This window comes from Aspergillus multicolor, assembly GCF_047715735.1.
Source record: "Aspergillus multicolor strain CBS 133.54 unplaced genomic scaffold BDW74scaffold_10, whole genome shotgun sequence".
Taxonomy (NCBI): domain Eukaryota; kingdom Fungi; phylum Ascomycota; class Eurotiomycetes; order Eurotiales; family Aspergillaceae; genus Aspergillus; species Aspergillus multicolor.
Window position 1 is genome coordinate 195832 of NW_027395961.1, and position 21756 is coordinate 217587.

General features: G+C 53.2%; 8 protein-coding genes and 1 non-coding gene across 9 annotated transcripts; 2 read left to right on the forward strand and 7 right to left on the reverse strand.

Annotated features, from left to right (window-relative positions):
• Positions 1-105: 105 nt before the first annotated feature.
• On the reverse strand, positions 106-3138 carry BDW74DRAFT_151973 (COPI-interacting protein CEX1). The gene is made up of 9 exons (XM_073724290.1): positions 2851-3138; positions 2649-2786; positions 2476-2586; positions 2273-2419; positions 1839-2206; positions 1496-1790; positions 1241-1444; positions 1020-1192; positions 106-973 (listed from the first exon to the last, which is right to left on the reverse strand). Exons 1-9 carry the CDS (start codon positions 2971-2973, stop codon positions 217-219), a joined length of 2316 nt encoding a protein of 771 aa, XP_073584489.1. The 5' UTR covers positions 2974-3138; the 3' UTR covers positions 106-216.
• Positions 3133-4212, reverse strand: BDW74DRAFT_151974 (uncharacterized protein; the record flags this gene model as incomplete). Its single annotated transcript, XM_073724291.1, has 1 exon — positions 3133-4212. A coding segment is annotated over exon 1 (436 nt), but the record flags the coding sequence as incomplete, so codon positions are not given.
• On the reverse strand, positions 4174-4649 carry BDW74DRAFT_151975 (uncharacterized protein; the record flags this gene model as incomplete). The annotated part of the gene is made up of 2 exons (XM_073724292.1): positions 4621-4649; positions 4174-4565 (listed from the first exon to the last, which is right to left on the reverse strand). A coding segment is annotated over exon 2 (166 nt), but the record flags the coding sequence as incomplete, so codon positions are not given.
• Positions 4174-8701, reverse strand: BDW74DRAFT_151978 (putative PAB1 binding protein (Pbp1)). The gene is made up of 5 exons (XM_073724293.1): positions 8253-8701; positions 7819-8002; positions 7498-7768; positions 5130-7445; positions 4174-5075 (listed from the first exon to the last, which is right to left on the reverse strand). The coding sequence occupies exons 1-5, from the start codon at positions 8414-8416 to the stop codon at positions 4873-4875; spliced, it is 3138 nt and encodes a 1045-aa protein (XP_073584492.1). The 5' UTR covers positions 8417-8701; the 3' UTR covers positions 4174-4872.
• Positions 8702-9673: 972 nt separating this feature from the next.
• Positions 9674-13512, forward strand: BDW74DRAFT_151981 (formin-mediated actin nucleation enhancer). Its single transcript, XM_073724294.1, has 2 exons — positions 9674-10159; positions 10228-13512. The coding sequence occupies exons 1-2, from the start codon at positions 9992-9994 to the stop codon at positions 13090-13092; spliced, it is 3033 nt and encodes a 1010-aa protein (XP_073584493.1). The 5' UTR covers positions 9674-9991; the 3' UTR covers positions 13093-13512.
• Positions 13513-13636: 124 nt separating this feature from the next.
• On the reverse strand, positions 13637-13710 carry BDW74DRAFT_t114. Its single transcript has one exon. It is a non-coding gene; the product is annotated as a tRNA-Val (tRNA).
• A 1110-nt stretch (positions 13711-14820) lies between these two features.
• BDW74DRAFT_184848 (DUF3405 domain-containing protein) lies at positions 14821-17213 on the reverse strand (the record flags this gene model as incomplete). Its single annotated transcript, XM_073730907.1, has 6 exons — positions 14821-14971; positions 15037-15081; positions 15153-16011; positions 16059-16626; positions 16679-16890; positions 16945-17213. The coding sequence occupies 6 exons, from the start codon at positions 17211-17213 to the stop codon at positions 14870-14872; spliced, it is 2055 nt and encodes a 684-aa protein (XP_073584494.1). The 3' UTR covers positions 14821-14869.
• A 485-nt stretch (positions 17214-17698) lies between these two features.
• On the forward strand, positions 17699-18804 carry BDW74DRAFT_12688 (uncharacterized protein). The gene is made up of 2 exons (XM_073722193.1): positions 17699-18177; positions 18239-18804. The coding sequence occupies exons 1-2, from the start codon at positions 17910-17912 to the stop codon at positions 18796-18798; spliced, it is 828 nt and encodes a 275-aa protein (XP_073584495.1). The 5' UTR covers positions 17699-17909; the 3' UTR covers positions 18799-18804.
• A 910-nt stretch (positions 18805-19714) lies between these two features.
• Positions 19715-21309, reverse strand: BDW74DRAFT_184850 (F-box protein; the record flags this gene model as incomplete). Its single annotated transcript, XM_073730908.1, has 4 exons — positions 19715-20142; positions 20238-20549; positions 20600-20918; positions 20962-21309. The coding sequence occupies 4 exons, from the start codon at positions 21307-21309 to the stop codon at positions 19715-19717; spliced, it is 1407 nt and encodes a 468-aa protein (XP_073584496.1).
• Between the last annotated feature and the right edge of the window lie 447 nt (positions 21310-21756).

Genomic DNA, 21756 nt, shown 5'->3' on the forward strand with positions numbered 1-21756 from the left:
GTTCTCGCTCTCCGATTGGTTGCGACACCGCCATCTATACTGTAGGGCTGAATGCGGATCAAAAGAAATTAGATAACAAGGATATATTCTATATCCTGCAAATATGTCTACTATGTGCATGGTATCTTATCAACAATCCTCGACGCCCGTCTACTCATGCGCCAAACGCCGTTTTGGACCCTGGCAGAGCAATAAATCAAGACAAAAGGCGCTCGCTTAATCCCACGCATCTCCCCAGCCATCATCCACGTCCTCATCCTTTGGCTTCGTATCAATCTTCTTTACCGGCACAACAACCTTAGCTGCAGGCTTCGCCGTAGAGCTCGAAGTAGAGCTCCGTGGAGTCGACGACGTTTTAGAACCACCCAATCCTTTCGGTAGGGGTTTCTTCGTTTTCGACTGTGCAGCAAGCCACCCCGCGAAGTCCGGTTCCCCGCCGTCGTCATATGGAACGGGGGTTACTTTAGGCTTGGAAGTAGATGGTACGGTAGTTGCCGGGGCGTTGAATGGGTCTTCGTCATTCCCCCAGCCGTCCTCATCCTCGTCATCCATAGCTCCCCACGCATCTGCAGCATCGTTGACTGGCTCGGGTTCTTCGTGCTGCACCGGTGTCGGCCGAGCTGACATTGAGCGACTAAGTGGTTGGACCGGTCGGGTCGTTTCTTTTGGTTGACTGAACGGCACCGGCGATGTGGATGACGTTGGGCGAGGCAAGGATGTAGAACGTTGTTCTTCGACCGGTTGTGGTGATGCAGTGGGTTGGATATCACCATCAGCCGCTGCTAGCTTGTTGGTAAACGAGGAAATGGCCCATCCTGCCCATGATTTGTCATTGGACGTCCCAATGCGGGCAGCTTCTTTGGGCGCCTCCGAATTCGTCGCTGGAAGAGCTGTGTCGGCCATGGTATTTCCATGTTTTCGAACGCGCTGTAGGTACAGGTCTAAGGTTTTGTTGGCCTGGTCTCTTATGAATCTGCAGACAGTTAGAAATTGCTTGTAAGTGTAAATGATTGGCGCACTTTTCACGGTCAAGAAGAGAAGGGCAAATGGCAGGAAGGACTTTAGTAGCGCAGTCGTCCTCGGAGAAGACGTCCAAAGTTGCAGACAACGCCAGTAAACCAGCGTTACGGGCATGGACGAATGGATCTCGAAGAGCACGTGTAAATGCTGCAACAAGAACCTTCGATCTTGACTATAGAAATGATTAGCCTCGTTCTAACCAGATGTTCACGGTACTGACGCTCTGGCCCAAGTTCTTGGCAATTTTCCCCAAGCAAATGGTCGTGTTCGTCCGGATACCCGGTTGCTCATCGTTAGCAGTTCGTGCTAGAAATTTGAGTAGTTCGCCGTTGATTGTGCGATCACTGAGTTTGTTGATGATAGGCAAGACAGCTTTCACCGTCTGTTCTCGAACGACGGGCGCAGCATCTGTAAATCCGGAAGTCTGCATACAGAATCAGTCCGGTAAAGATAAACGATTGAAGAGCAAACCAACCATCTGAGGGAAGATTTTGTCATTGACCACCTTCTGGGTAAGGTTATCCGCCATCACAGGCAGGTGATCGAGCAGACAGACTCGGATAGCTCGATCGGGGTTGCTGAATAGGCGAACAATGACCGGTGTAAGTTTGGCATTGAACTCTTCTTGTGACAGCTTCCCTCCAATCTTCAAAATCGCGGATAGAACCTTTGGTCCGCCGCCGCCAAACTCGACCGACTTCAACAGCTCCGGGAGCAACTTCATCTTGAAGAAGTCCTCGGGGAAGTCCTCCGAGAGGTTGTCAAGCTCACTAGGCCTATTAGAACACAGCTTCAATCTCATCACGATGAGGACTCACTTGAGGAATTCCTCCCTCTCCTCATCGCTCTTCAGACCTAAACTATCGATATCGTCCGTCAACCGGATAAGCGGAGTCTCGAAGAACCCGCCGCTCTTCTTCCCTTGTTCCACAAAGTGCGCCGGGCTCAGTCGTAATTTGGGATTTGCTGTACCGAGCCGTTTATAGCTCTGCTGCATGCTAGGCGGGATATTTGTCGTCTTGCCAACCTCTCCAGTAAAGTTTCCATTGAAGACCTCGAACACTAGGATCGCGAGCCCGTGAGAATCCACTGCCGTTAACGGATGACGTTTGATTGCATCCCATCCGCCCTTAACGATCTCCGGGGGAGTATATCGGGCTGTGTCCGGCAGGAGACTGCCATACGTCTGCGCTGCCGTCAGTCATGCCGTACCAAGGGACGTTGAAGGGACGCTAAGAGGTGAGGTACTGACGTATATTACCGCCTGGTCATCGTTCATTGAGCTTAATACATCGAATCCTCCAAGCTTCCATTCGCCGCTTTCACTCGTGTATACTGATGACGCTCTCACAGCACCATGAACAGACGCGGCGTCGCCGTTGATGAACTTCAGCGTAGACTAGGACGAGAACTCACGTTAGTAGTTGCTCGGGCCATAACTAAGTCAAAACATACCGCAACTGTGTATAGACCCCATTTAGCAGTCTCCTCGCTTATACTCCTCCGCTTCACATGCCAGGACAGAGGGGCCACCCGTTCCGTCACGATATATAGCGAAGTCTCGGTCTAGTTCCTATCAGCAACCATCTTGAGGAATCACCTCTGAAGGCGCACTGAAGACCAAGTACCTCAATGGTGTCCAAAACCTTTATCACCCCCGGATGTCTCAATGTCCGTGATTTCCGTACGGCGTTCTTCGCAAGCGGTAGACGGGACTTATTCGTGGCTATCTCAAATGTAAATACGCTGCATGCTGAGCCGTCTTCCTACATGGCGAATAAAGTTTATCAGCGCCGTGTTCTGAGAATATGACGTTGTTGGCTTGCATACCCGCTTCGTTGCATTGTGAAGTGTCCAGATGGACTCGGAGATATCCACTCGATCCCCTAGGGAATATGGAAACGAGCTGCCTTTTGCCATCGCCGACGCGACGGCGGATTTGAGGAAATCCATTGCGACTGGGGCCTATGTATATCTCTTTCGGTATGAGTTGGTCTTTTCGGACTGGGGAGGCCGCAACTCGGAGGCCAGTTCGGGGACGGAGATGCGAAGCGGACGCGGACGGGGAGGAGAGGAGGATATACGATCGGGAATGGAATGACAATGGATTTGGAGGGGATAGGGAGCTAGGGATCTAAGCTCGATCCTGAATAATTAGAGAGGTCTTGTTGTCTTTTGGGACCCTGGAAGCTGGAATAATGGATGGGCTCCGTACCCCGCCCCCGATCTGGCTTAGGGCGCCTGTCAGGTCAAAGGTCGTCGCGTCTCTCTTCAAACAAAACTTCTTCCTCTTCCCACCGCAATCTATACGCCATACCTTTCCGCAACAGATCAGGCTAGCTCTAGCAAGCTTAACCAACGCCTGACAGTTCTCCAAGCTAATGTGAGTTTCTTCTGCCCTTCTCTCCGTTCATTACCACATCCACGCCCCAAACAAGCTCTCCGATGATGCGACACTGGTAAAAGGTCAGACCGCGAGGCCTTGACCGCAACACCCAAACCGATGGGACTCCCACCCAGCACACCAACGAGAATTCCGCACCCGACGCGTCCAGAATCCCTTCGCCTTCCAGCCTCCGAAGATACGTAGCTCAGCTCTACCCCGACGCGACCCGCCCAACCCACGCATCCCGGACGCAGGCACCGTCTTGATAAAAGGCAACAAGGTCCAAGTCGCAAGACCCACGGCTTTGGTTTCCACCTTGGAAAGAAGAGTGTACAGCAACCACAAGCTAGCCGCTTTCTGGGGTTTCTGGTCCGCTTTATCCCCATGAGGAATTGCAGAAACTAATGGCTGCGGCGAACATTGTGTTGAGATCTACGAGGGTTATACTTTTACTGCGGGATGCGTGGGCGGCGGGCTGTGTTGGGATACGGCTGGGTTGTGTTGAATCGAGGGTTGGATGTGTGTTGCGGAATCTGGTGCTTGAGCTGTTGTGGCTCTCTTTGGTTGAGTGAGGGCAGTACCGCGGCTGAGTGTTCCGGTTTTGGTTGAATGAAGACCAAAATATAAACTGAAAAGACCTGAGGAGACTGTTCCATCAATCGTGTTGGTTGACTACGTTGAAACGTGGGTTGCTAACGAGACCACACAGATCGCTTCGAACGGGACGCTCACTACTAGGGATAATCTACAGAATGTACTTTAGCGGATTTCTGTCCAACATGTATAATGACTTCATGCTTTATTTACTCTTGCGCTCTCGCCAGACCGTAGTCTCCACCTATACTAAACTTGCCTTCAGTCCCCTCGACAACCCTCCACCTGAACTTCGCCATCTCAAGGGCCTGAAAACCACACGAAGGGTTACATGAAATGTGACAAGCTGCAAAACCCAACAGATAGCATCGACGTAAATCGATCCAGATAGTTCATATTCTGATAAATCATCCATGGTCCCGATATAGTATACGCGAAAGCGGGAGTGACGGGACGAGCAGAACACCAGTCTTGGAAAACAAAGGTGACAGCCAGCTCAGTTTAACATTTGGCCATACCCTGGCACGCTTTGGATCCGACTAGGCTGCTTCGGAAGTATGAGACCGTCAATCTTAGCTGTCTTCATCAGCAGAGACTCAACACCGCGTCGCAGCTCGTAGACTGACCAGCGACAAAGACTGCAGCTGCCCCAAATAGTATATAATTGGCATGTGCGGACCAGCAAAGAGGAGCTCAAGCTAATGATAGCTTCTTCTAGGAACGTGGGGCGCGGGGACCTGCGGAACGATTTGATCCCCAAGAGCATTGACGAGGCTTCCGTTGCGCGGGGACTCCAATCCTATATTCAAGACTGCGCTCATCTGACTCCCGCAGAACAGAAGGGGTCTCTCGCAGTATATTTAGTTCAAAGATCATTTGGATTCATCTGGAGTCTCCGGGGCTTGAGAACCGGAAGCCTGAGGAGGTTGAGCCGTCATTGGAGGAGGAGCTTGGGGCAGCTGGTTGAAGCCGCTGCTCGGCGTGCGATGCTGGTGGGGCGGGTAGTGATGCGCTTGATGGGGACTGGATTGGAAGTGTGGTTGCTGCTGGGGATAGTTGCCTCGGCCGGGTGGCACTGGGATTCTGTTAGCGACTGTGCGTGATTTTCTCTTGGGCCCTTGCAACATACTATGACCGGGTTGCTGGCCGGCAAATACAGGCTGCTGATGCTGACCAGGAGGCATGTACATGACGTGCTGGGGAGCTTGACCGGGCTGGGAATTTTGATGCATCATCATTGGAGCGCCACGACTTGGACTGGGGTAACCACCGTGTGGCTGAGGCGGTGGCACATGAGGGTAAGCATGCGCGGGACTAGGCGAATACATTTGCATCTGAGGCGTGAATGGAGCCTGAGGAGCTCCCATATACGGCCCGCCAGAAGGCTGATGGACCATCATAGGCGCCGACATGGCACCTTGCGGGTTCACAAATTGAGGAGCACCTCCATAATGCCGCATGTGAACCGGTTGCGGTCCGCCCTGGTTCACAAAGAATTGAGGCATGGGTTGTTGGCCATAAGCAAGCTGTGCGTGTGGCGCCATCGGTGATGGGTACCCATGCTGGAGCCTCGGAGATGGGAAAACTCCCGACTGGGAGGCTGAAATCTGCATACGATGGGGGTCATCGAAATGGGGTGGGCCCGATCCATGGTGCTGTTGGGGGTGAAGGTGCGGTCCATGAGGAGGTCCCGAACTAGGAGGCATGGTTGGAGTCTGCTGGAATTGATAAGGCAAGTGTGGCTGATGAGGCATCTGGGGATTCGAGGCAGACCGACTCTGTGGAGATGTGGGTGACGATTTGAACATCTGCCCATATTTCTTCTCCTCCATTCCTTCGGGCGCGGGATTCCACGTGGGAAGGGTGTTGTAAGCAAAAGGGATGCCGCCATTGGAAGTGATTTTCCGCTCAGTCTGCTCTGCGCTCTCTTTCTTCATACGCTTAATAGGGTTGAACTGATCCTTAAGCGATGGACGCTCAGAAATAGGACGCGGCTTTTTCGACCCGAAGAAGTTTGAGGGGCTTCTGGCGCGTGACTCTGGCTTGACGAACATCGGTACAGCGGATGCGCCGGGCGTGAATGTGCTGGCAGCAGGGTTTGGTTTAAACTCCATGGCTCGAACGTTAAACTTGGTTGAGGCGTTCGATGTGGGAGTGAGGACTTTGGTAGGGCTAGATACATTCGACTGATCGGCAGGAGGCCCAGCGCGAGCATCTTGAATCGGCAGCGGGGTCGGAACAGGGCCGGCAGCTGCTCCCTTTCGATGCTGAAGGCTGTCGGTAAGACGAGGGCCGAGCATACCGGTCGCTTGACGTCCCGCATATATGGGTTGGTGTTGGGCTCTTCCGCCGGAACCACCCTGGGGGCCAGTTGGTGGATATCCTTGACGCCGAGGGTAGGGATAGCGATCTGTTTGGGATTGTGAAGCCATCGCGCCGCTTTCCTGTCTAACAGGTAGCTGGGCGTGGTCTGCTGTCTTCTTTGGTTCGACGGGAGCGACAGCAGTATCTTTGGGTGTTTTCTTCTCCTCGGAAGCGTTCTGCTGCGCTCGTTGGATGATTGCTTCCTGCTTATGCGGGTCTTTGGCCAGAATGGGCACTAGGTCCTTTGGCACAGGAGTTGCAAGCTTGAAATTTTGAGAGAACTTCATCAGCTCGTTGAGCTTGAGTGACCGGTCCACAGCCGCCGCGTTACGACGCCGTTGATCCAACTTGGATCGTTCGTTGTTTGCAAAGATACGGAAACGATCCACGACTTCAATCTCGTAGCTATTATCAGGAGCACCCTTGCCGGCAGCAGGAGTGGTAGATGATGCTTTGGGAGGGACGGCTTTTCGCTCTGGTTCAGCGGCAGGGCCAGCGTTGGCCGTGGATGCTGGCTGCGCCAAAACGGGCTCCTTTGTTGGCTGCGTTTGGGGTGTGGTTTCTTTTGTACTGAACGCCCGCTTGACAGAGCCGGTGTAAGGGGGAGCGGTGGCAGTCAGCTGGTTGTTGATGTTCCTGAGTGCAGGTGGTGTATATTTATTCGACTGGCCAGAAGCCAATGGAGGGAAGCTCTTCTCATCGCGGCGCACACCACTGTACTTGTCTTCTTCATCACCAGCATCAGGCGCTTGAAGCCCGCGCTCCTCCCGCACGTGTGCATTGTCTGCGTCGCTAGTCTCAATCTCACGGGCAATGCGAGCGGCTTCTGCCTCTTTCCGCTTATATGTCGGGTCCGATCGGTCGATGCGTGTAGTATACATATCCTCGTTATAGCTACTCGTAGCACCAAAGAGTCGGGCATTCGTCTCGAATTGGTCCCAGTTATTGTGGGCAGTCGAAACACTTTCGAGAGACATGTCAGTGCTTGCATCTGCTCCGGGCTCCCAGCGTTGTAGTGTTCGCTCGCGCTTCGCAAGATTTCCAGAGATATCGGCATCCGTCCGGAACCCGGTGGTAGCTCCTATAGAAGGTTAGGAACCAATGATACAGAGGCACTAGGTGTTGAAGCATACCATTAGGCTTCGCCAATACGTCGGTTGTCGTAACATTCGGTACCGAAATGTCAAGAACGTCGTTCATGTTGAAAGTCATGGAATGCTCTGGCGCCGAGCCGAAGAACGGACTAGCGACATCGCTCACCCCATTAGCCCGCTGTTGGTCCTGCTTTGTCTGTCGCTGCGCCATCTTGAGAGTAACAGTGGACTCATGGGATTCAAGAGACGAGAAAGAGAATATGCCGGTAAATTGGTCACCATTCTTCGTGGTAACGGTAGTGTTTAATCCCTAGAACACATGAGCCTTCGATCAATACTCCGACAGCAATATTTACGTACAGTGAAGCTAGCAAACAAGAAGACCATGCGGTCGTGGGCGTGGTTATCCGGGGTATTCGACTCTTTCGTGGGCTTAGGAGAGGGCGACGGGCGTTGGGACATGTTGCCGTTCTGCTGGGGGAAGGACGGGCGCTGAGTGATCGGGTTCGTGCCTTGAGTCCAAGCCTTCTGCGAGTTACTGCGTCTGAATAGAATGTCGTTAGTGATACAGTTTGTGGTAGTCAATGTAGAAACGCTCGGCATATAAAGTAGGGTTGCTGTTTGGGTATAGCTCAAAACAAAGAAGGAAGGCGGATAACATCTTTAGCCGCAACAGATTCAAAACATGTACATATATTCCTCCGACAGCATGCGGTAATGCATTGAGGCTGTGGTGATAGAAGTGAAGCAATGGGTAGCAGCCCAAGGCGCAATGGGAGGACAACGCAACGTACCTCTGCCCGGCGTCCGCTGGGCTACCGGTCTGTCGCCGAGCGCCATCTGACGACTTGGTGTTTGTGCTGGCCCTCAAGGTAGGTCGAGAGCCGGAGTTTTGTGCCGATGCATTGCCGGAGGGATTGTTCGCAACAGGAGCGGAGTTGACGGTGGAAGAAGCCATGGTTCGGCTTTATACAAACAGAAGCTCACGTCGTGGTACTTGGCCCGACGTCGAGCTTCAAGTGAATGTCGGAGGGGTCGTAACGATGTAGCAACACACCGCCTGCGCTAAACGGGCGCGAGGAAGTGTTGCAGGACCGAGAGGGGATGGAAAGAGGGGTGGGAGGGGAGGAGTGTGGATGTGGGTGGAGGAAAAGCACACGAGTTAAGCTTAAGATGCGAAGTCACGGGACCTGGAGAAGCCTCTGGGAGAGGAAAGGAGGGGGAACTCGACAGCAGAAAAAAAAAAAAAGACACGACAAGAAGACGATCGTCAATTCAGGCCGCTATCCGAGTACAAATATGGCGAGGGTCCCTAGAAAAGAACAGGAATCGACAAACAACAAACGAGAACGAAGAAGCTCGAGCTAGACTAAGTGACCTAGACTTAGAGGGTGAAGTTTGGGCGAGAATTGGATTGAATTGGGTGAGGTGGAGGTGGACAGACCAAGTCGGGGTCCAAGCCAGAGCCTATTCTTAGTGGGACCACGGCCGGAGACAGCCCAGACGCCTTCTTCTACCACTTGGTTCCTGGCTCTGACTCTGTGCGTGGAATTGTACAGCGATGCTGTCATGCTTCGGCCTCGCCCTCCCCACCGAGTCATCGAGGCTCAACAAGGCGTCGTGCGTTTGCTGACGGCCAAGCAAGGATGATTTTCTCCCGCCCCGTGTGGGCTCTATCAACTTCTACAAACTCAAGATCATGCTCCGAGCTAGGACAACCATGGTATAGTCCCCGATCAGAGTTCGGTTCTAATTTTCTTGTGCTATATAGATTGCACGGCTGATCTGGTTCTCAACGGCAGAAGCAGAGGGATCGAATTGTGCATAGAATTGCCCGTGTTACTCGGCGTAGTTGGTGATTGGCGCATGCAGGACAAGGTGCAAGTCACTGCCCGGCACAGGCCTCAGTAAGGCATTCTATAGGATGCTTTGGCTCAGTGAGATCTGACCGAAGAGCGTGATCTGTTCTGCCTGTCTCATGCAGAGTATTCCTGAAACATGTGCTCCCACAGAGGCACCTCGCGATACCCCAGCCCCAGGAATAACCTCGGAGTGGATTGTAGATGCATTGAAAGCTGAGCTGAGGTAAGGCAATGAGGTGGCTGGTGTACCATGTGATTGGGCAGGACTTGAATTCCTGCCTCAGGCGCAGATACGATCCTCAACTTCAGCCCAATTAATATGCAATCAGACGCCTATCACGACCTCTTTGGATTCCTTTTTTTCTATCTCAGCCAGCTCTTCGTGATCCTGTACCGTATCTGGCCGCTGCAACCTGCATTAACATTCTCTTAGCGCTGCGCGTCTAATATTATTCGACACCTTAGTTCTCCTTTTTAAGCCCCAGTCGCTTCCGGTTCTCGCTGTCTCTTGTCCCTTACACCATCACGCCTCTCGCACAGTAATCCGGCCCCTTCAGGTCCCCGTTAACTCCTGGCCCCCTGCATCGTCTTTGCAATAAATATCTACTTCGCCTCTCGTCTGCGCTGGCCCCGATTCTAGGTCCATAAAATCTTCCGACCTCGTGCGCAACATGCAGTCCACCGGCAGCACCTCCTCGCGGTCCGCCCGAAGCCCCTCCGCCCAACACTTTCATTCAGGATCTACTGGGAGCAGCATAGACACCGCCATCACCTCACAGTCTTCTGCGCCACGCAGCTCGTCAAGTTCATCAAGATCTCAGTCGTCAAGGAGCACCGTGGTAAGTCTGCCGTGCCGCTTCTCATCGCGGTGAACAGAATTTTGGCTAACTGGAATAATCTCTCAAAGGCGAACGGACAAATATCCCAGATCGAAAAAAGTGTCACGCATCTACTCGTCGCGACAAAGCAACTGTTGGAAACGTTAACACAATGGTCTCGCCGACAAGTTTCCGAGAGCGAGGTTTCGGACGTTTACGTTAGGTTGGGGTATGAGTTCAACCTTGCTTGTCGTGCCTTCAGCGCGATCGGGGTGGACACTTCAGACCTGGGACCTGTCCCAGATCTCCTCCGTACGATACTAGAAGACACGCTGAGTCAAGATGCCTCGCCACAAGCCCTCGACGTCTTTCTACCTCGCATCCGTGACATCATCATCAACCTACTGCATGGTCTGAAGCGCAAGCAGGCTCGTCTGCGATCGCGGCAGCAAAAAGATGACGGGAGACCGGCAGCCGGCCGACATGCAAGCGCGGGCAGTGCGGCAAGTGAATTGCTCCCGCCGCTGGAAGAGACTCCTTCCGGAGCCGCATCCCCAAAACGCCCAAGCCGTACTCGCTACGACAGCAATGGATCTTTGGAAGATAAACCGCAGGTTTCTCGATCGTCCCCGGATGTAAAGTCAGGTAGCTACTCGGATCGGGAGGCATCCAGGCGAGAAGCGCAGAATGCGCTTGCTCAGCCGGCACAGCAGGATAGTGACGCGGGCTCAAGGACCTCGCAGTATCCCCCACCTCCGCCCCCGCCACCCAAACAGGACGATGCCATAGGTGCCCTGCAGCGGAGTGGAGAGCTGGAACGGCGTGCGTCTCGGAGATTTTCCGCGTATCAAATCCAGAAGCATTTGGGGGCCTCTTCCAACGGTGTCCCCGTAATCCCAACTCAGAACTCGCCTATACCTAATCGCGGCCGCGATGTTCGTGAATCGCTGAATGCCGTTCGTGTGCGCGGCTCGTACGCCCACGGGCGTCAGCGATCCACACATCGTTCACATGGACAGATAGAGGCTAAGGCTACCCAGCCACAACCCTCGAGCAGCGCATCGGAGGATCCGATTAAGCCTCGAGCTGAAGCACCCACGGAGCCTTCCCAGGAGAGCGGTTCTACCGACAAAAGCTCTAAACCCGAAAGGGACACAACGAATGATGTTATCGAAGGACCCCCAGTATTACCTCCAATGCCACAGGAGCCGTCTCTTGCAGACGCTTTCGAACCGGTGAAGGACGCAGGACCTCCCACTAGCCAGGGACCGGAGACACCAAAAGCAAACCATCGACAGGCACACGCAGCAGTTTCGACTCCTCCTTCGTCGTCGCAGTACTCGCCTGAACAACCCTCCCCGGGCAAGGAGCTTACTTTGTTTCTACAGTACCGAAGCAAGATCAAGAAATACGTTCTTCCAGAGGGATCTTCTGGTTTGACCATTGGAAGACTCCAGTTGGCTTTTATTGAGAAGTTTGCATGGAACACCCACAACAACGGCGGCGATTTACCAGAGATTTACATCCAAGATCCCATTTCAGGCATTAGGCATGAGCTAGAGGATCTGAGCGATGTCAAAGATCGGTCGGTTCTTGTTCTCAACGTTGACGCCCTTGATGAAGTCAAGAAACATTTCGATGATGAGTTTGGCGGAGTGCGCCGTCTACTAGAGGGGGTGAAAGGAGCGTTGGATGGTCAGGGTAACATGATGCAGCGGGTCTCGGATCGGCAGTTGGAGGCTGTCAAAGAAATCGCTCGTCTTGCTGCTGCACCTTCCGTTTCCACCACCAGCGCCCCTGCCGCGGGAGATGCGCGACGAGGCCCCATTTCCGGCAGTGCTAGTCAGGTGGCCGAACTGTCGAGTTTGCGTCGCGATCTCGCGGTGCTGCGACAAACTTACACCGACTTTTCCGCGGATATTGCGAGCTCAATGGGCGCGATACGGGCCAAGGCAGATACTGTCAAGTCTTCCGCTGTTGACGCTTCGGTGCCGTCATTCGAAGGCGATGCCGGCCGTGCACGAGTCAATTCCGGCAAGAAGGAGCTTGCCGAGGAGTCCGAACGGCTTGTCGCGCGTGTGGATGATCTTCAGGATCTGATTGAAGACTTGCGGAAAGACGTGGTCAGCCGTGGAGTCAGACCACTTCCTCGACAACTCGAGACCGTGGGCAAAGATGTCAGTGCTGTTACTAAAGAGATCAAAAAGATGCAAGAATTCCTCAAGCGCGAGAAACCAATTTGGACCAAAATCTGGGAGAAGGAACTGCAGCTCGTTTGTGAAGAACGTGATCAGCTCACCATGCAAGAGGACCTTGCAGCTGATTTGCAGGATGATCTGGAAAAGGCAGCGCAGACCTTTGCCCTTGTCGAGCAAGCAACCAAGCAGCAGGCTATGCAAAACGGCAACAGCGGTCCAGCAAATCTGCGGAACACTTCGCGGAACTTGGTGATCGACCCGGCAGTTGACCCTGTGAAGGCGAAGGACAGCGTGTTGGGCGAAGTGCGTGCCCTCCAGCCGAACCACGAATCCCGACTTGAGGCCATTGAGAGAGCAGAAAAGGCCCGCCAGAAGGACCTTGAAACTCGCCGTGACGATCTTTTCAAAAAGGAGCTCGGCAGTTTTGTTCAGGAGGGGAAGCTGAAGAAGAGCGGTGGTTTCGAGGAAACTGAACGGCTCCGTCGAGCCAAGGACGAGCGCAACCGCAAGGAGATGTGGAACATAGCTCAAGCCCGTGCAGCCGAGATTGCAAAGGCGGAGGCTGAAGCGGCTGCGGCTGCTGCTGCGGAGGGTGCAGAACCATCCGATGACGCCGCTCCTGAGGCAGAAGAGCCAGGCTCGCCGAAAGGAAAGGCTCCAGCTTCTGATGGTAACCCCGGCGAAGAGAAGGAGGAGGAAGCCCGGCCGGACAGTCCGGACAACAAGGAAGACCAGAAAGCGGATGCGGACAACTAGACGGTGTCTGCTGGTATGCATTCCATTCCCTGAACACCCCCATTCATTTACTGTCTTTCGTACATTCATCCTTCGCTTGATGTTTCCTTATCACTTCTTGCACTTCTTGTACTTTGGATTGACCCCGTTTCCCTTGAACATGTTTGGAAGCCCCGGCGACTTGGATTGCCGGGTACTCGTTGCTCACTTGAATATTGACGATACCCTGCCACGGCCTGTGGTTTGTTTTGATGATTGATGTGATACGGGGACGGACGTCTTGGGCGGATTTGGCCTGTTATCTTCATTCATCCTGGATTTGCGTTTCTGCACTTTCATTTCTTGTCAACTTCTGGATCGGGGCTCTTGCGTCTGTTATTAGCCATTCGTTGGGAGCGTTTGCAAGTACAGTTATAATCAACAATTCCGTTTCCATTAGAGTAATATGCTCTTGTAGGGTTCACTCCATTGGACAGTTTGTGCGGACACCTAAAAAAAAAACTGTCTTGCAATTAAATCAATGGATAGTTCCCAAGACCAAAAAAAAAAAAAGCAAAAACAGAAGTGACCACTGCCGGGCTCGATCCGGCGACCTTGTCGGTGTAAACGACACGTGATAAACCACTACACTAAGCGGCCGCTTATGAAGATTTGGGTTTGCTGTATTGCAATATACCCGCAATCGCAAAGCCGTCACAAAGATACCTATAAGGCTACGTCTCTTGATAAACGGCTTCCGAATTATACCACCCCTTTTACTGGTAGCACAACTCCCCCGGGGATTAGACTATCAATTAATTCTAGAGTTCTGGAGCTGGCGCTGAGTGGATACTCAGCTGAGCCACGCCATGATCTGTCGTGGCTTAGTCCGAGCCATCGAGCATGACCACTTAGGGCAAATATATACCTATGTAGGTACGGACCCTTCATGACTCACCGGCATCATTCCCTAAACACGACAATCCCCCATCATTTACAGTAACCCAACATTCAATTCCAACACACATCACCATGAACCACCTCCAAGCCATCTCAAACGCCAACATCTGCCTCTCCGGCGGCGCTACCGGCGCAGACCTCGAATGGGGCAGTTGCGCATCACGCCTCGGACACAGCGTCATCCACTGGAGTTTTCCTGGTCATGAGAGCCCAGTACCAGAGAGCCAGCTCGTTAGACTTACGGATGAAGAACTATACACCGAAGAGATTGATGATGCATTGCACAGTGCTGCGCGGGCCTTGGGTAAAACACCGCCCAGGAAACGCGGTATCGCGCGTCTCCTACGGCGGAATTACTACCAAGTTGCGCGGGGCGGGATGTGTTTTGCTGTTACGGGTGGAGCGTTGAACATCATGAGTGAGCATGAGCATGAGAGTGAGGATGAAGATAAGAAAGGGGTAGTACGTGCGAAAGCGAAGCGCGGAGGTGGAGGCACGGCGTGGGCAACTGTGATGTTTGCGCAGGTGCATCCTGGGACCGAGAATTTGTATCTGTTTGATATGGAGCTTGATGGGTGGTTTCAGTATGTGTCTGACATTAACAAGGAGACCGGACTGGATTTTGGGAATGGAGTTTGGGTGCGCATCGAGAGGCCGCCGCGGCCGAGGGGGGTTTGGGCGGGGATTGGGTCGCGAGAGTTGAGGGGGAATGGAAGGGATGCTATTCGGAAGCTTATGGGATGCTAGGGGGAGAAGATTTGATGGGTGGTGAGATTACTAGATATGGTTGTCATGTCATTAGGGTTATATGTATGCGCTCATAGGCGTCTTGTATAAATAAGTGCCGGCACTTTGTCGTTCATACGGGGACCGCCATTGCAGTGCCCTTCTTAAGGTCTGTGTTCTTAACAGGATGCAATAACATCGGGGGAAAGCAGAGGGGTCCATATAGATCTTCTCTCTGAGGAAAATGTTAGTGCTGGTTCATCGATATGTAAGCAAGGGCATTTATTAGGGCAGACTTACCAGGTCACCCCCGTCAAACCAGTTCCTTCCCTGAGGATCCTGATGCTACAAGCCAAGCTAGTCAGCCCATCCTCCATAACAATTATCTTAATAATCCGGTATAGGGGTAAACTCACAAAACTCCCATCCGTATACTGCCCCCCATCCACCGCGAACCCAAGCCAGCGGCGATAAAAGTCCTCCGCGGCCTGCGACGTAAACATATAGCTCAAGCGATAGAGAACATGGTCAAACTTATGATCCCAGTTCCAAATACTATCAGGGCCCCCATTCATTTTCTCCACGGGCCCCTTATTCACAATCCTATCCATCTCCTTCGGCATCCATTTCCCATCCGCGTAGATCGGGTGCGGGACATACACTGCCTTCAAGCCGTGCCAGAGCGCGAATGAGGGCGCGGTCATCTCAGATACAACGGCTAGACCGGCTGTTGTCTGGGCTTCGTGGATTGCACCCAGTAAGAGGCGGGAATACCGGCCCATTGTTACTGGGGAGACGCGCCGGGGTGTGTCGAGGGGGAGGTCGAAGAGGACGTCGTTGAAGACCCAGGTTGTTTCGGCGGAGTCGAAGTGCGGGAGGAATGTTATTAGGTCTGCTTCTTCGTTGACGCCCCAGGTGTAGTTGTCGTCTTCGGGGCGGGGGACTGGTGGGGTGGGACCGAGCGGTGTCTGTGTCTGCTGCCAGGCCGGCAATGATGGGGGTGACGGGCCCCAAATACTTGGCTTTCCGACCATAGCTTTGTCGATGGTTTGTTTGAAAGTTTCGTAGGTATCGTGGGCTCCGGGGATGTAAAAATGCGCATTACGCTCCCAGAGATATTTCCGCGGCTGTTTCTTTGCGAAGGCGGCGGATTGTTCAAGGAAGTGGTATGCATGGCCGGTAAATCGGGCGTCCATTTCTAGCTGCCAGATATAGTCGAACTCTGGGAGTAGATGGGAAAAGATTTGAACTGGCTGGAGGTGCTGATATAATGGTCTTTGATTCGGTTAGTGAGCCTGGAGGGGAGGGCATTGAAAACTTACAGATGCTCTTCTACCTTCGGATACCAGGACTTCAGTGTCTCTTCGTTGAAGAAGACAGTCATGTCCCAGAACTCAGGAGGGATAAATTGGTCCTTCAAAGGTTGAGCTGCTTCAGCTGTGTACAACGGGATCTCGTTATCCTTGACGTGAGTGAGTAGGAAGATCTCGTACTCTGCACCGGAATGTAAAGACAGCTCCATGACAAGCGATCTGATGTATTCCTTTGTGTTTTCTGTCCATGTCATGTCATGCCATGCGCGTAATATAACGGCGGTTCTCTTCTTCACTCTAGAGGAAGATTGCCCGTCAATGTCGTCTGGTGGCATAGTCTTTTTCAGCGGCAGAGTGTCTTTGAACCGGCGCAGTTTAGTAGGCGTGATATATCTGTCCGCATTCATCTTCAAGCATTGAGACTGCAATGTGCCCCAGTTCACTGTGTCCCAATTGACCCTTGCGGGAGCGTCTGGTTCGTTATACCCGTATGCGCCCAAGCGTGAGAACCGAGTGGTGCATGAAGACCCGTCGAGCGCGAGGGCATTATATGAGCCAAACATCGGATACGGAAAGTCTGAATACTATGTTAGGGCTTTTTATAACTCTGAGGAACAACCGATTGTTACCTTTTTGAGTCCCGCGGTAGGCTAGAACCATGTCGTCAGGGTTTCGCCGGTCCAATGTCGTCCCCCTGGGTCCTTGACAGGCATGAAACGTCCCTTTCCATGAGCGTCTCCAGGCCTCGCTGTTGTATTTTGGATAAGGGTCGTAAATTGCTGGTTTGAGATGGGAATTTTCCTCTATGTTTGATGTTCCTCCCAGGTAGAACTTGCCCTCTCTGCGGAGCCACGTCAATTACACCAACGAAGCCGGTTAATAAGTGAGCAAGTACCTGACATCGCGCAGGGTCCCTAGACCGATAGGTTCATGCGCAGGAGGTGCCTGGTCATCCCGTGGTTTCCACTCTCGAGCACTCCCAGCAAGATCGGTCGGTCGCAGGATATCGGGTTTAGAAAGCAAGACCGGGAACCCGTGTGGTCGATTAGGGAGGGCCTGAACAATCAAGAGCAATAACAAAACTAGGAATAAACCCGAAAGAAGAATATAACGAAACGGAAGGCCCGAGAAGCGGCCGTTCATGATAGATGCGCCATTGAGCATGTTTACCTAGAAACCGACCGCATAGATGGCCATCCTTCGAACAGCGAGAAGATCAATAGAAATCATAAACGAAAAACAAAGAAAGACAGTAGATGACAAGATGACTCTAAGCGCGCACAACAGACCAAGGGGTCTCGATAAGCCTCGAGCTCACTGCTGACGCAACGAGAGACCCCGAGTCAGACGGGCCTGCGCATCGCCGCATGCGGACGGGATTGCGGCGCTGCAGTGGAGATCACCTAACCACTCATTTACCCCCCATCACACGCCATCACACACGTTGTGGACAGCCACTAGCCATTAAGCACCGGGGAAGCAAGGCGAGGCAGCAAAGCGTGGCGCTAGGGGGGTCTAGGGCTTGTCCGGCCCCGGGCCCGGCGCTTAACGGACTGATTCAGGCACACGGCCCAACCAGCACATCGGGACCCTGTCTCCAATGATGCTCTCGCGCAAGCTTCCTTCTTGAGTGTCTGTCGCAGGTTGAGGTCGAAAGCCGCTCAAAGCCGCAGCTATAAATTTACGAACGGGCGAATGATGGCCACGCTGGAGGCTCCGGCTGTTGGCAGGGGAATGGGAATGAGCCCCTGAGGTGACTCGGACTCGGACTTGGAGTCCCAGGGCACGGCAGAATGACTTTCCTTTTGCCTTCTCGCACTTTTCACTTTGCGGCTCATTGTTTGGTTGTGTTGGAACATCATGAGACCTTTCAACCTGTCTTTGTCCCTCGTTCTCCTGTTTGGGTCGCTTCTCCCCAGTCTGTCTGCTGCAACATGCTACTATCCCAACGGCAAACCAGCCGCCGACGACGTCCAATGCACGTCCGGGGACAACAGCGCCTGCTGCGGCAGCGGTGCGATCTGCCTGTCCAACGGTCTCTGCATGGGCATCACCCAGCCCTTCGGCCTGTCTCGCGGGAGCTGCACAGACCCGAGCTTTGAGATTGACGAGTGTACGGATGCTTGCAGTACGACCTCCCATACCTCAATAAACCTCTGTATACAGTCCATGATCTGACTGCCTTCTAGCAAACATCCAACGCAGCGGCGGCTGCGCGATCATCCCCTACAACAACACCGAAGAAGGCGTCTACTACTGCTGCAACTCGATCGTCAACAACAGCACCGGCACGAAACCGAGCTGCGCCTGGGATGTTGAGCCTTTTACTCTACAGAGCGCCACTATCATTCCGGGCGCTGCGCTGCTTGAGGGCTATGTGCAGGTATCGGACTCGGATAGCACCACGAATACAAGCACAACGGCACAGAACGCGACGGTCGATTGCCCGAGTCCTGACTCTAGTTCGTCGAGCTCAGACTCTCATGATGTCGCCATTGGTGCTGGTGTCGGGGTGCCGTTGGGGGTCCTTGCTTTGGCTGGGATAGCGTGGGCGCTCTATGAGAGGAGACGACGGCTGCATACCTCCATAGCCTCGAGCACGAACCTCACCTCCGCACCAGCTTATAGCTCGGTCAGCGAGGAGTTCCACCAGAAGGGTGTGACTCAGAGTCAGGAGCATCGCTACTCGCAGCCGTTTGAGCTGGCTGAGAGCACTCCAATGTCCGGTGGAAACCCTAGGTTCGGCTAAGGCGCTTCTCATCTGATCTTTTCTATACCCTTCTTATATTCAGGGGCTTTCTTTAATCATATATTTGATGCATGACGCCCAATGACTGAGTTTGTACTCTAATATTTCTTTCTTCATGGCCCAAGATACTGCCCGTGAGTACGAGGTTGACTATATCTCTAATGGACATACTCAAGGCACTAGCCCAGCTCAACTCCAGGTGTAAAGAAGGTAGAAGTAAAATGAAGCCTCGATTCTGTACGCATTATCATTGAGCTTAGGCACATTTTTCCGCCTCTCACCCATATCTATGGTAAACCATTGCGTCTAGGAGCAATCATCATCTAGCCCGGTCGCTTTTAGGTACCTCCATGGCTGACCGGCTGGATCCGTTTCAAGTTCGTTCTCGCTTCAACGCAAAAGATGACTCTGCCACGTCGACACCAGCAAGAGCCCGGCATGAGCGATCTTACCATAGCGTCAAGCGAGCTAGCCGTTTGATAGGATCTCAATCTGCTGGACGTCGATTCAGGTATTGGAAGAGCCGGAGCTAAAGTCCGAGGGAGTATGGTAGCACGTTCTAGTCTGAGATCCCGCGAGCAACGGAGAAGTTGACGCCCTAGCAACTCGCATAAAACCACCGGCCCGTGCTGCTTTTTGTCCAGATTGGGGGTCGGCTTTCTGACAGAGCAACAGGATCAAGTGTCTTTGGGGAGATAGGAGTAATTGAGCAGGTGATTCTCTGCTCGGGCTCCGGGATTGCAAGGCGGGCGAGGTCGGGCCTTCGCTGTCCGGGGATCGAAGCGTATCGCAAGGCATCTCACCTCTAGCCTTACCTCATAATTAACCTGCTAAAGGACAGGTAGGGTAGGGCCGCAAAAACACTATCCAGCGAGTCGAAGCGACCGCTAGCAACCAAACCGGTCACCTAAGCGCATCAAGTCGGCGGCCGTGAGGGAATAAGAACATTCAGTTTCCTAAAACTAATCCAGTCTTCAGCCTCCGCATCCAGCTCTATCAAGGGGTATCCCCAAGCAGCAGCAACGCGCGAATCCGGTGCATATGAAGTATGATACTTGCAATGCCACTTGGCACCGGCGCCACCACCGCCAGCCGGAGTCGAGAAGGCAAGCCCAAACGGGCATTCGCCAAAATTGAGCAAGAACTTGATGTGCTGCAGACGGGGCATCCGACGCGCCGCATGGCCAAGAGAGATGAGCAGACGGTGGAAGTGGTCGGCCTCGATGACCGTTCGGCAGATGTTTCCCCCTTCTGGGTCGCAGACGATGCGCTCCCAGTCCCAGTGGCCTTCGAGATGGTGGATTTCGATGAGTTCCGCGGGGGTTGGGTGGACGAGCCATTGGCCTACGATAGGGAGAATGGAATTTGTTAATCGATTGATGCCTCACACGGGCTGATGGTGACTGTAAAGTATGGCAATCACCGTTTGTCGTACATACCTGAAGGGGATCTTGGGGGTACCTGGTCGAAATGCAGCGTCTCGAGATATGGCCAGTGTAGGGAGGCAGAGTCTGCCTGGGGATTCCCATTGTCATCGAGGGGGAACAGAAAGTTGGGTGCCAGCGAGACATGGTAAAGCCTAGGGTGTCCGAGAGAGAGACTTAGGTGACCTAGGTTTGCAGATAGGGTGTCAATGCTAGTGGATAAAACATTCAAGCCGGGCAATCTGGTTTTCCAGGGCTCCTCGTCCTGGTTGGAGAAGTTGAGCACTCGCAAGCTGGACGGAAGTGCTCGGAGACCATCAGAGACAGCTGAAGCGGGTCAGCAAGGACACAACTATCCCGGAGTGTCTACTACCTACCCTGCCTCCGTGCTTGAATATACTCCAGATGATCAGGCCGGATATACTCATCGAAACTCGGTTGGAGCTGGGTGAGCGTTGGACAGTGCCTCACAATTTCCATCACAGCCCCAGCCCAGATCCGGTGATCATAATCGGATTCATACTGATCAGGAAAATACAGGCAATCAATGCAAGATACATCCGGGATGATAGCCTTCTCAGCAAGCCTTGCCCTGTATACAGGAAGAGCCTTTGTACGTCCACGCTTGAAGTCCCAGCTATACTCACCCGTGTCATCGTACTTGTCTGTCAGGGGTTCACTGCCGGCTTCTCGGCCCTGGACCACCATATCGACAGACAAGCGGATGCTCGGATCCCACGAAGAGAGCTCGGTGAATAGTGCAATGACGGCGGATTGAAAGCCAGCGTCGTTTGCCTTGCCAGTTGGGTAGGTTGGCGGGGATTATAATGTGGTAGGTGATATGGCGCATGTATTCTCGAGGGATTTGGCCTGACCCCGAGGTGGCAGCGGAGAACTGCGCGAGGGAGAGTGAGGCTTCTTCATTTTGTCCGTCATCGCTGTAAACATGCAGGGTGGAGTAGAGCAGCGGTTCGAATGCGGCTTGCCATTGACGCGAGACCCTGGTGCATGGTACCAGAGACCCGCCGCAATCTTGGAGATGCTTTGCGATCTCTACAAGGAGTTCATAAGGGAGACCTGGAGCCATTTTTCCGTTAAGGAGATGTTGAAGTCAAGGGCGGCCGTTATCAACTGCAGGAATTGGACAAGGGAAACCTAAATGAGGCTGCAACTAAACCTCTTTGGAATAAGGCCCACATCCCCGCCATTGGCCCAGGGTCCAGATCTTTAGGGTTAGGGTTTATCTATCTCAAGTGCTAGCATTAGGGTCACGGGCACCGAGGTACCACTTAGGGCTCAATTGGAGCTGCCCGCAGCAGATCAAACGATCGTACATTTTGCATAAGCATTGCACAGGAGTCAAGTCATCAGATAGTGATTGGATGATTGACACGGAGTTTCTCTATCTACGCCAAGCCGCGTAACTCCCATAGCAGGAAACGTGGCACGACAATGAAACCGAGACTCCGCCCAGCTGAGCTGAGCTGAGCTACACGAGCTAGCAAATAAAGTAGAAAAGGATCGCCGTCGGGAT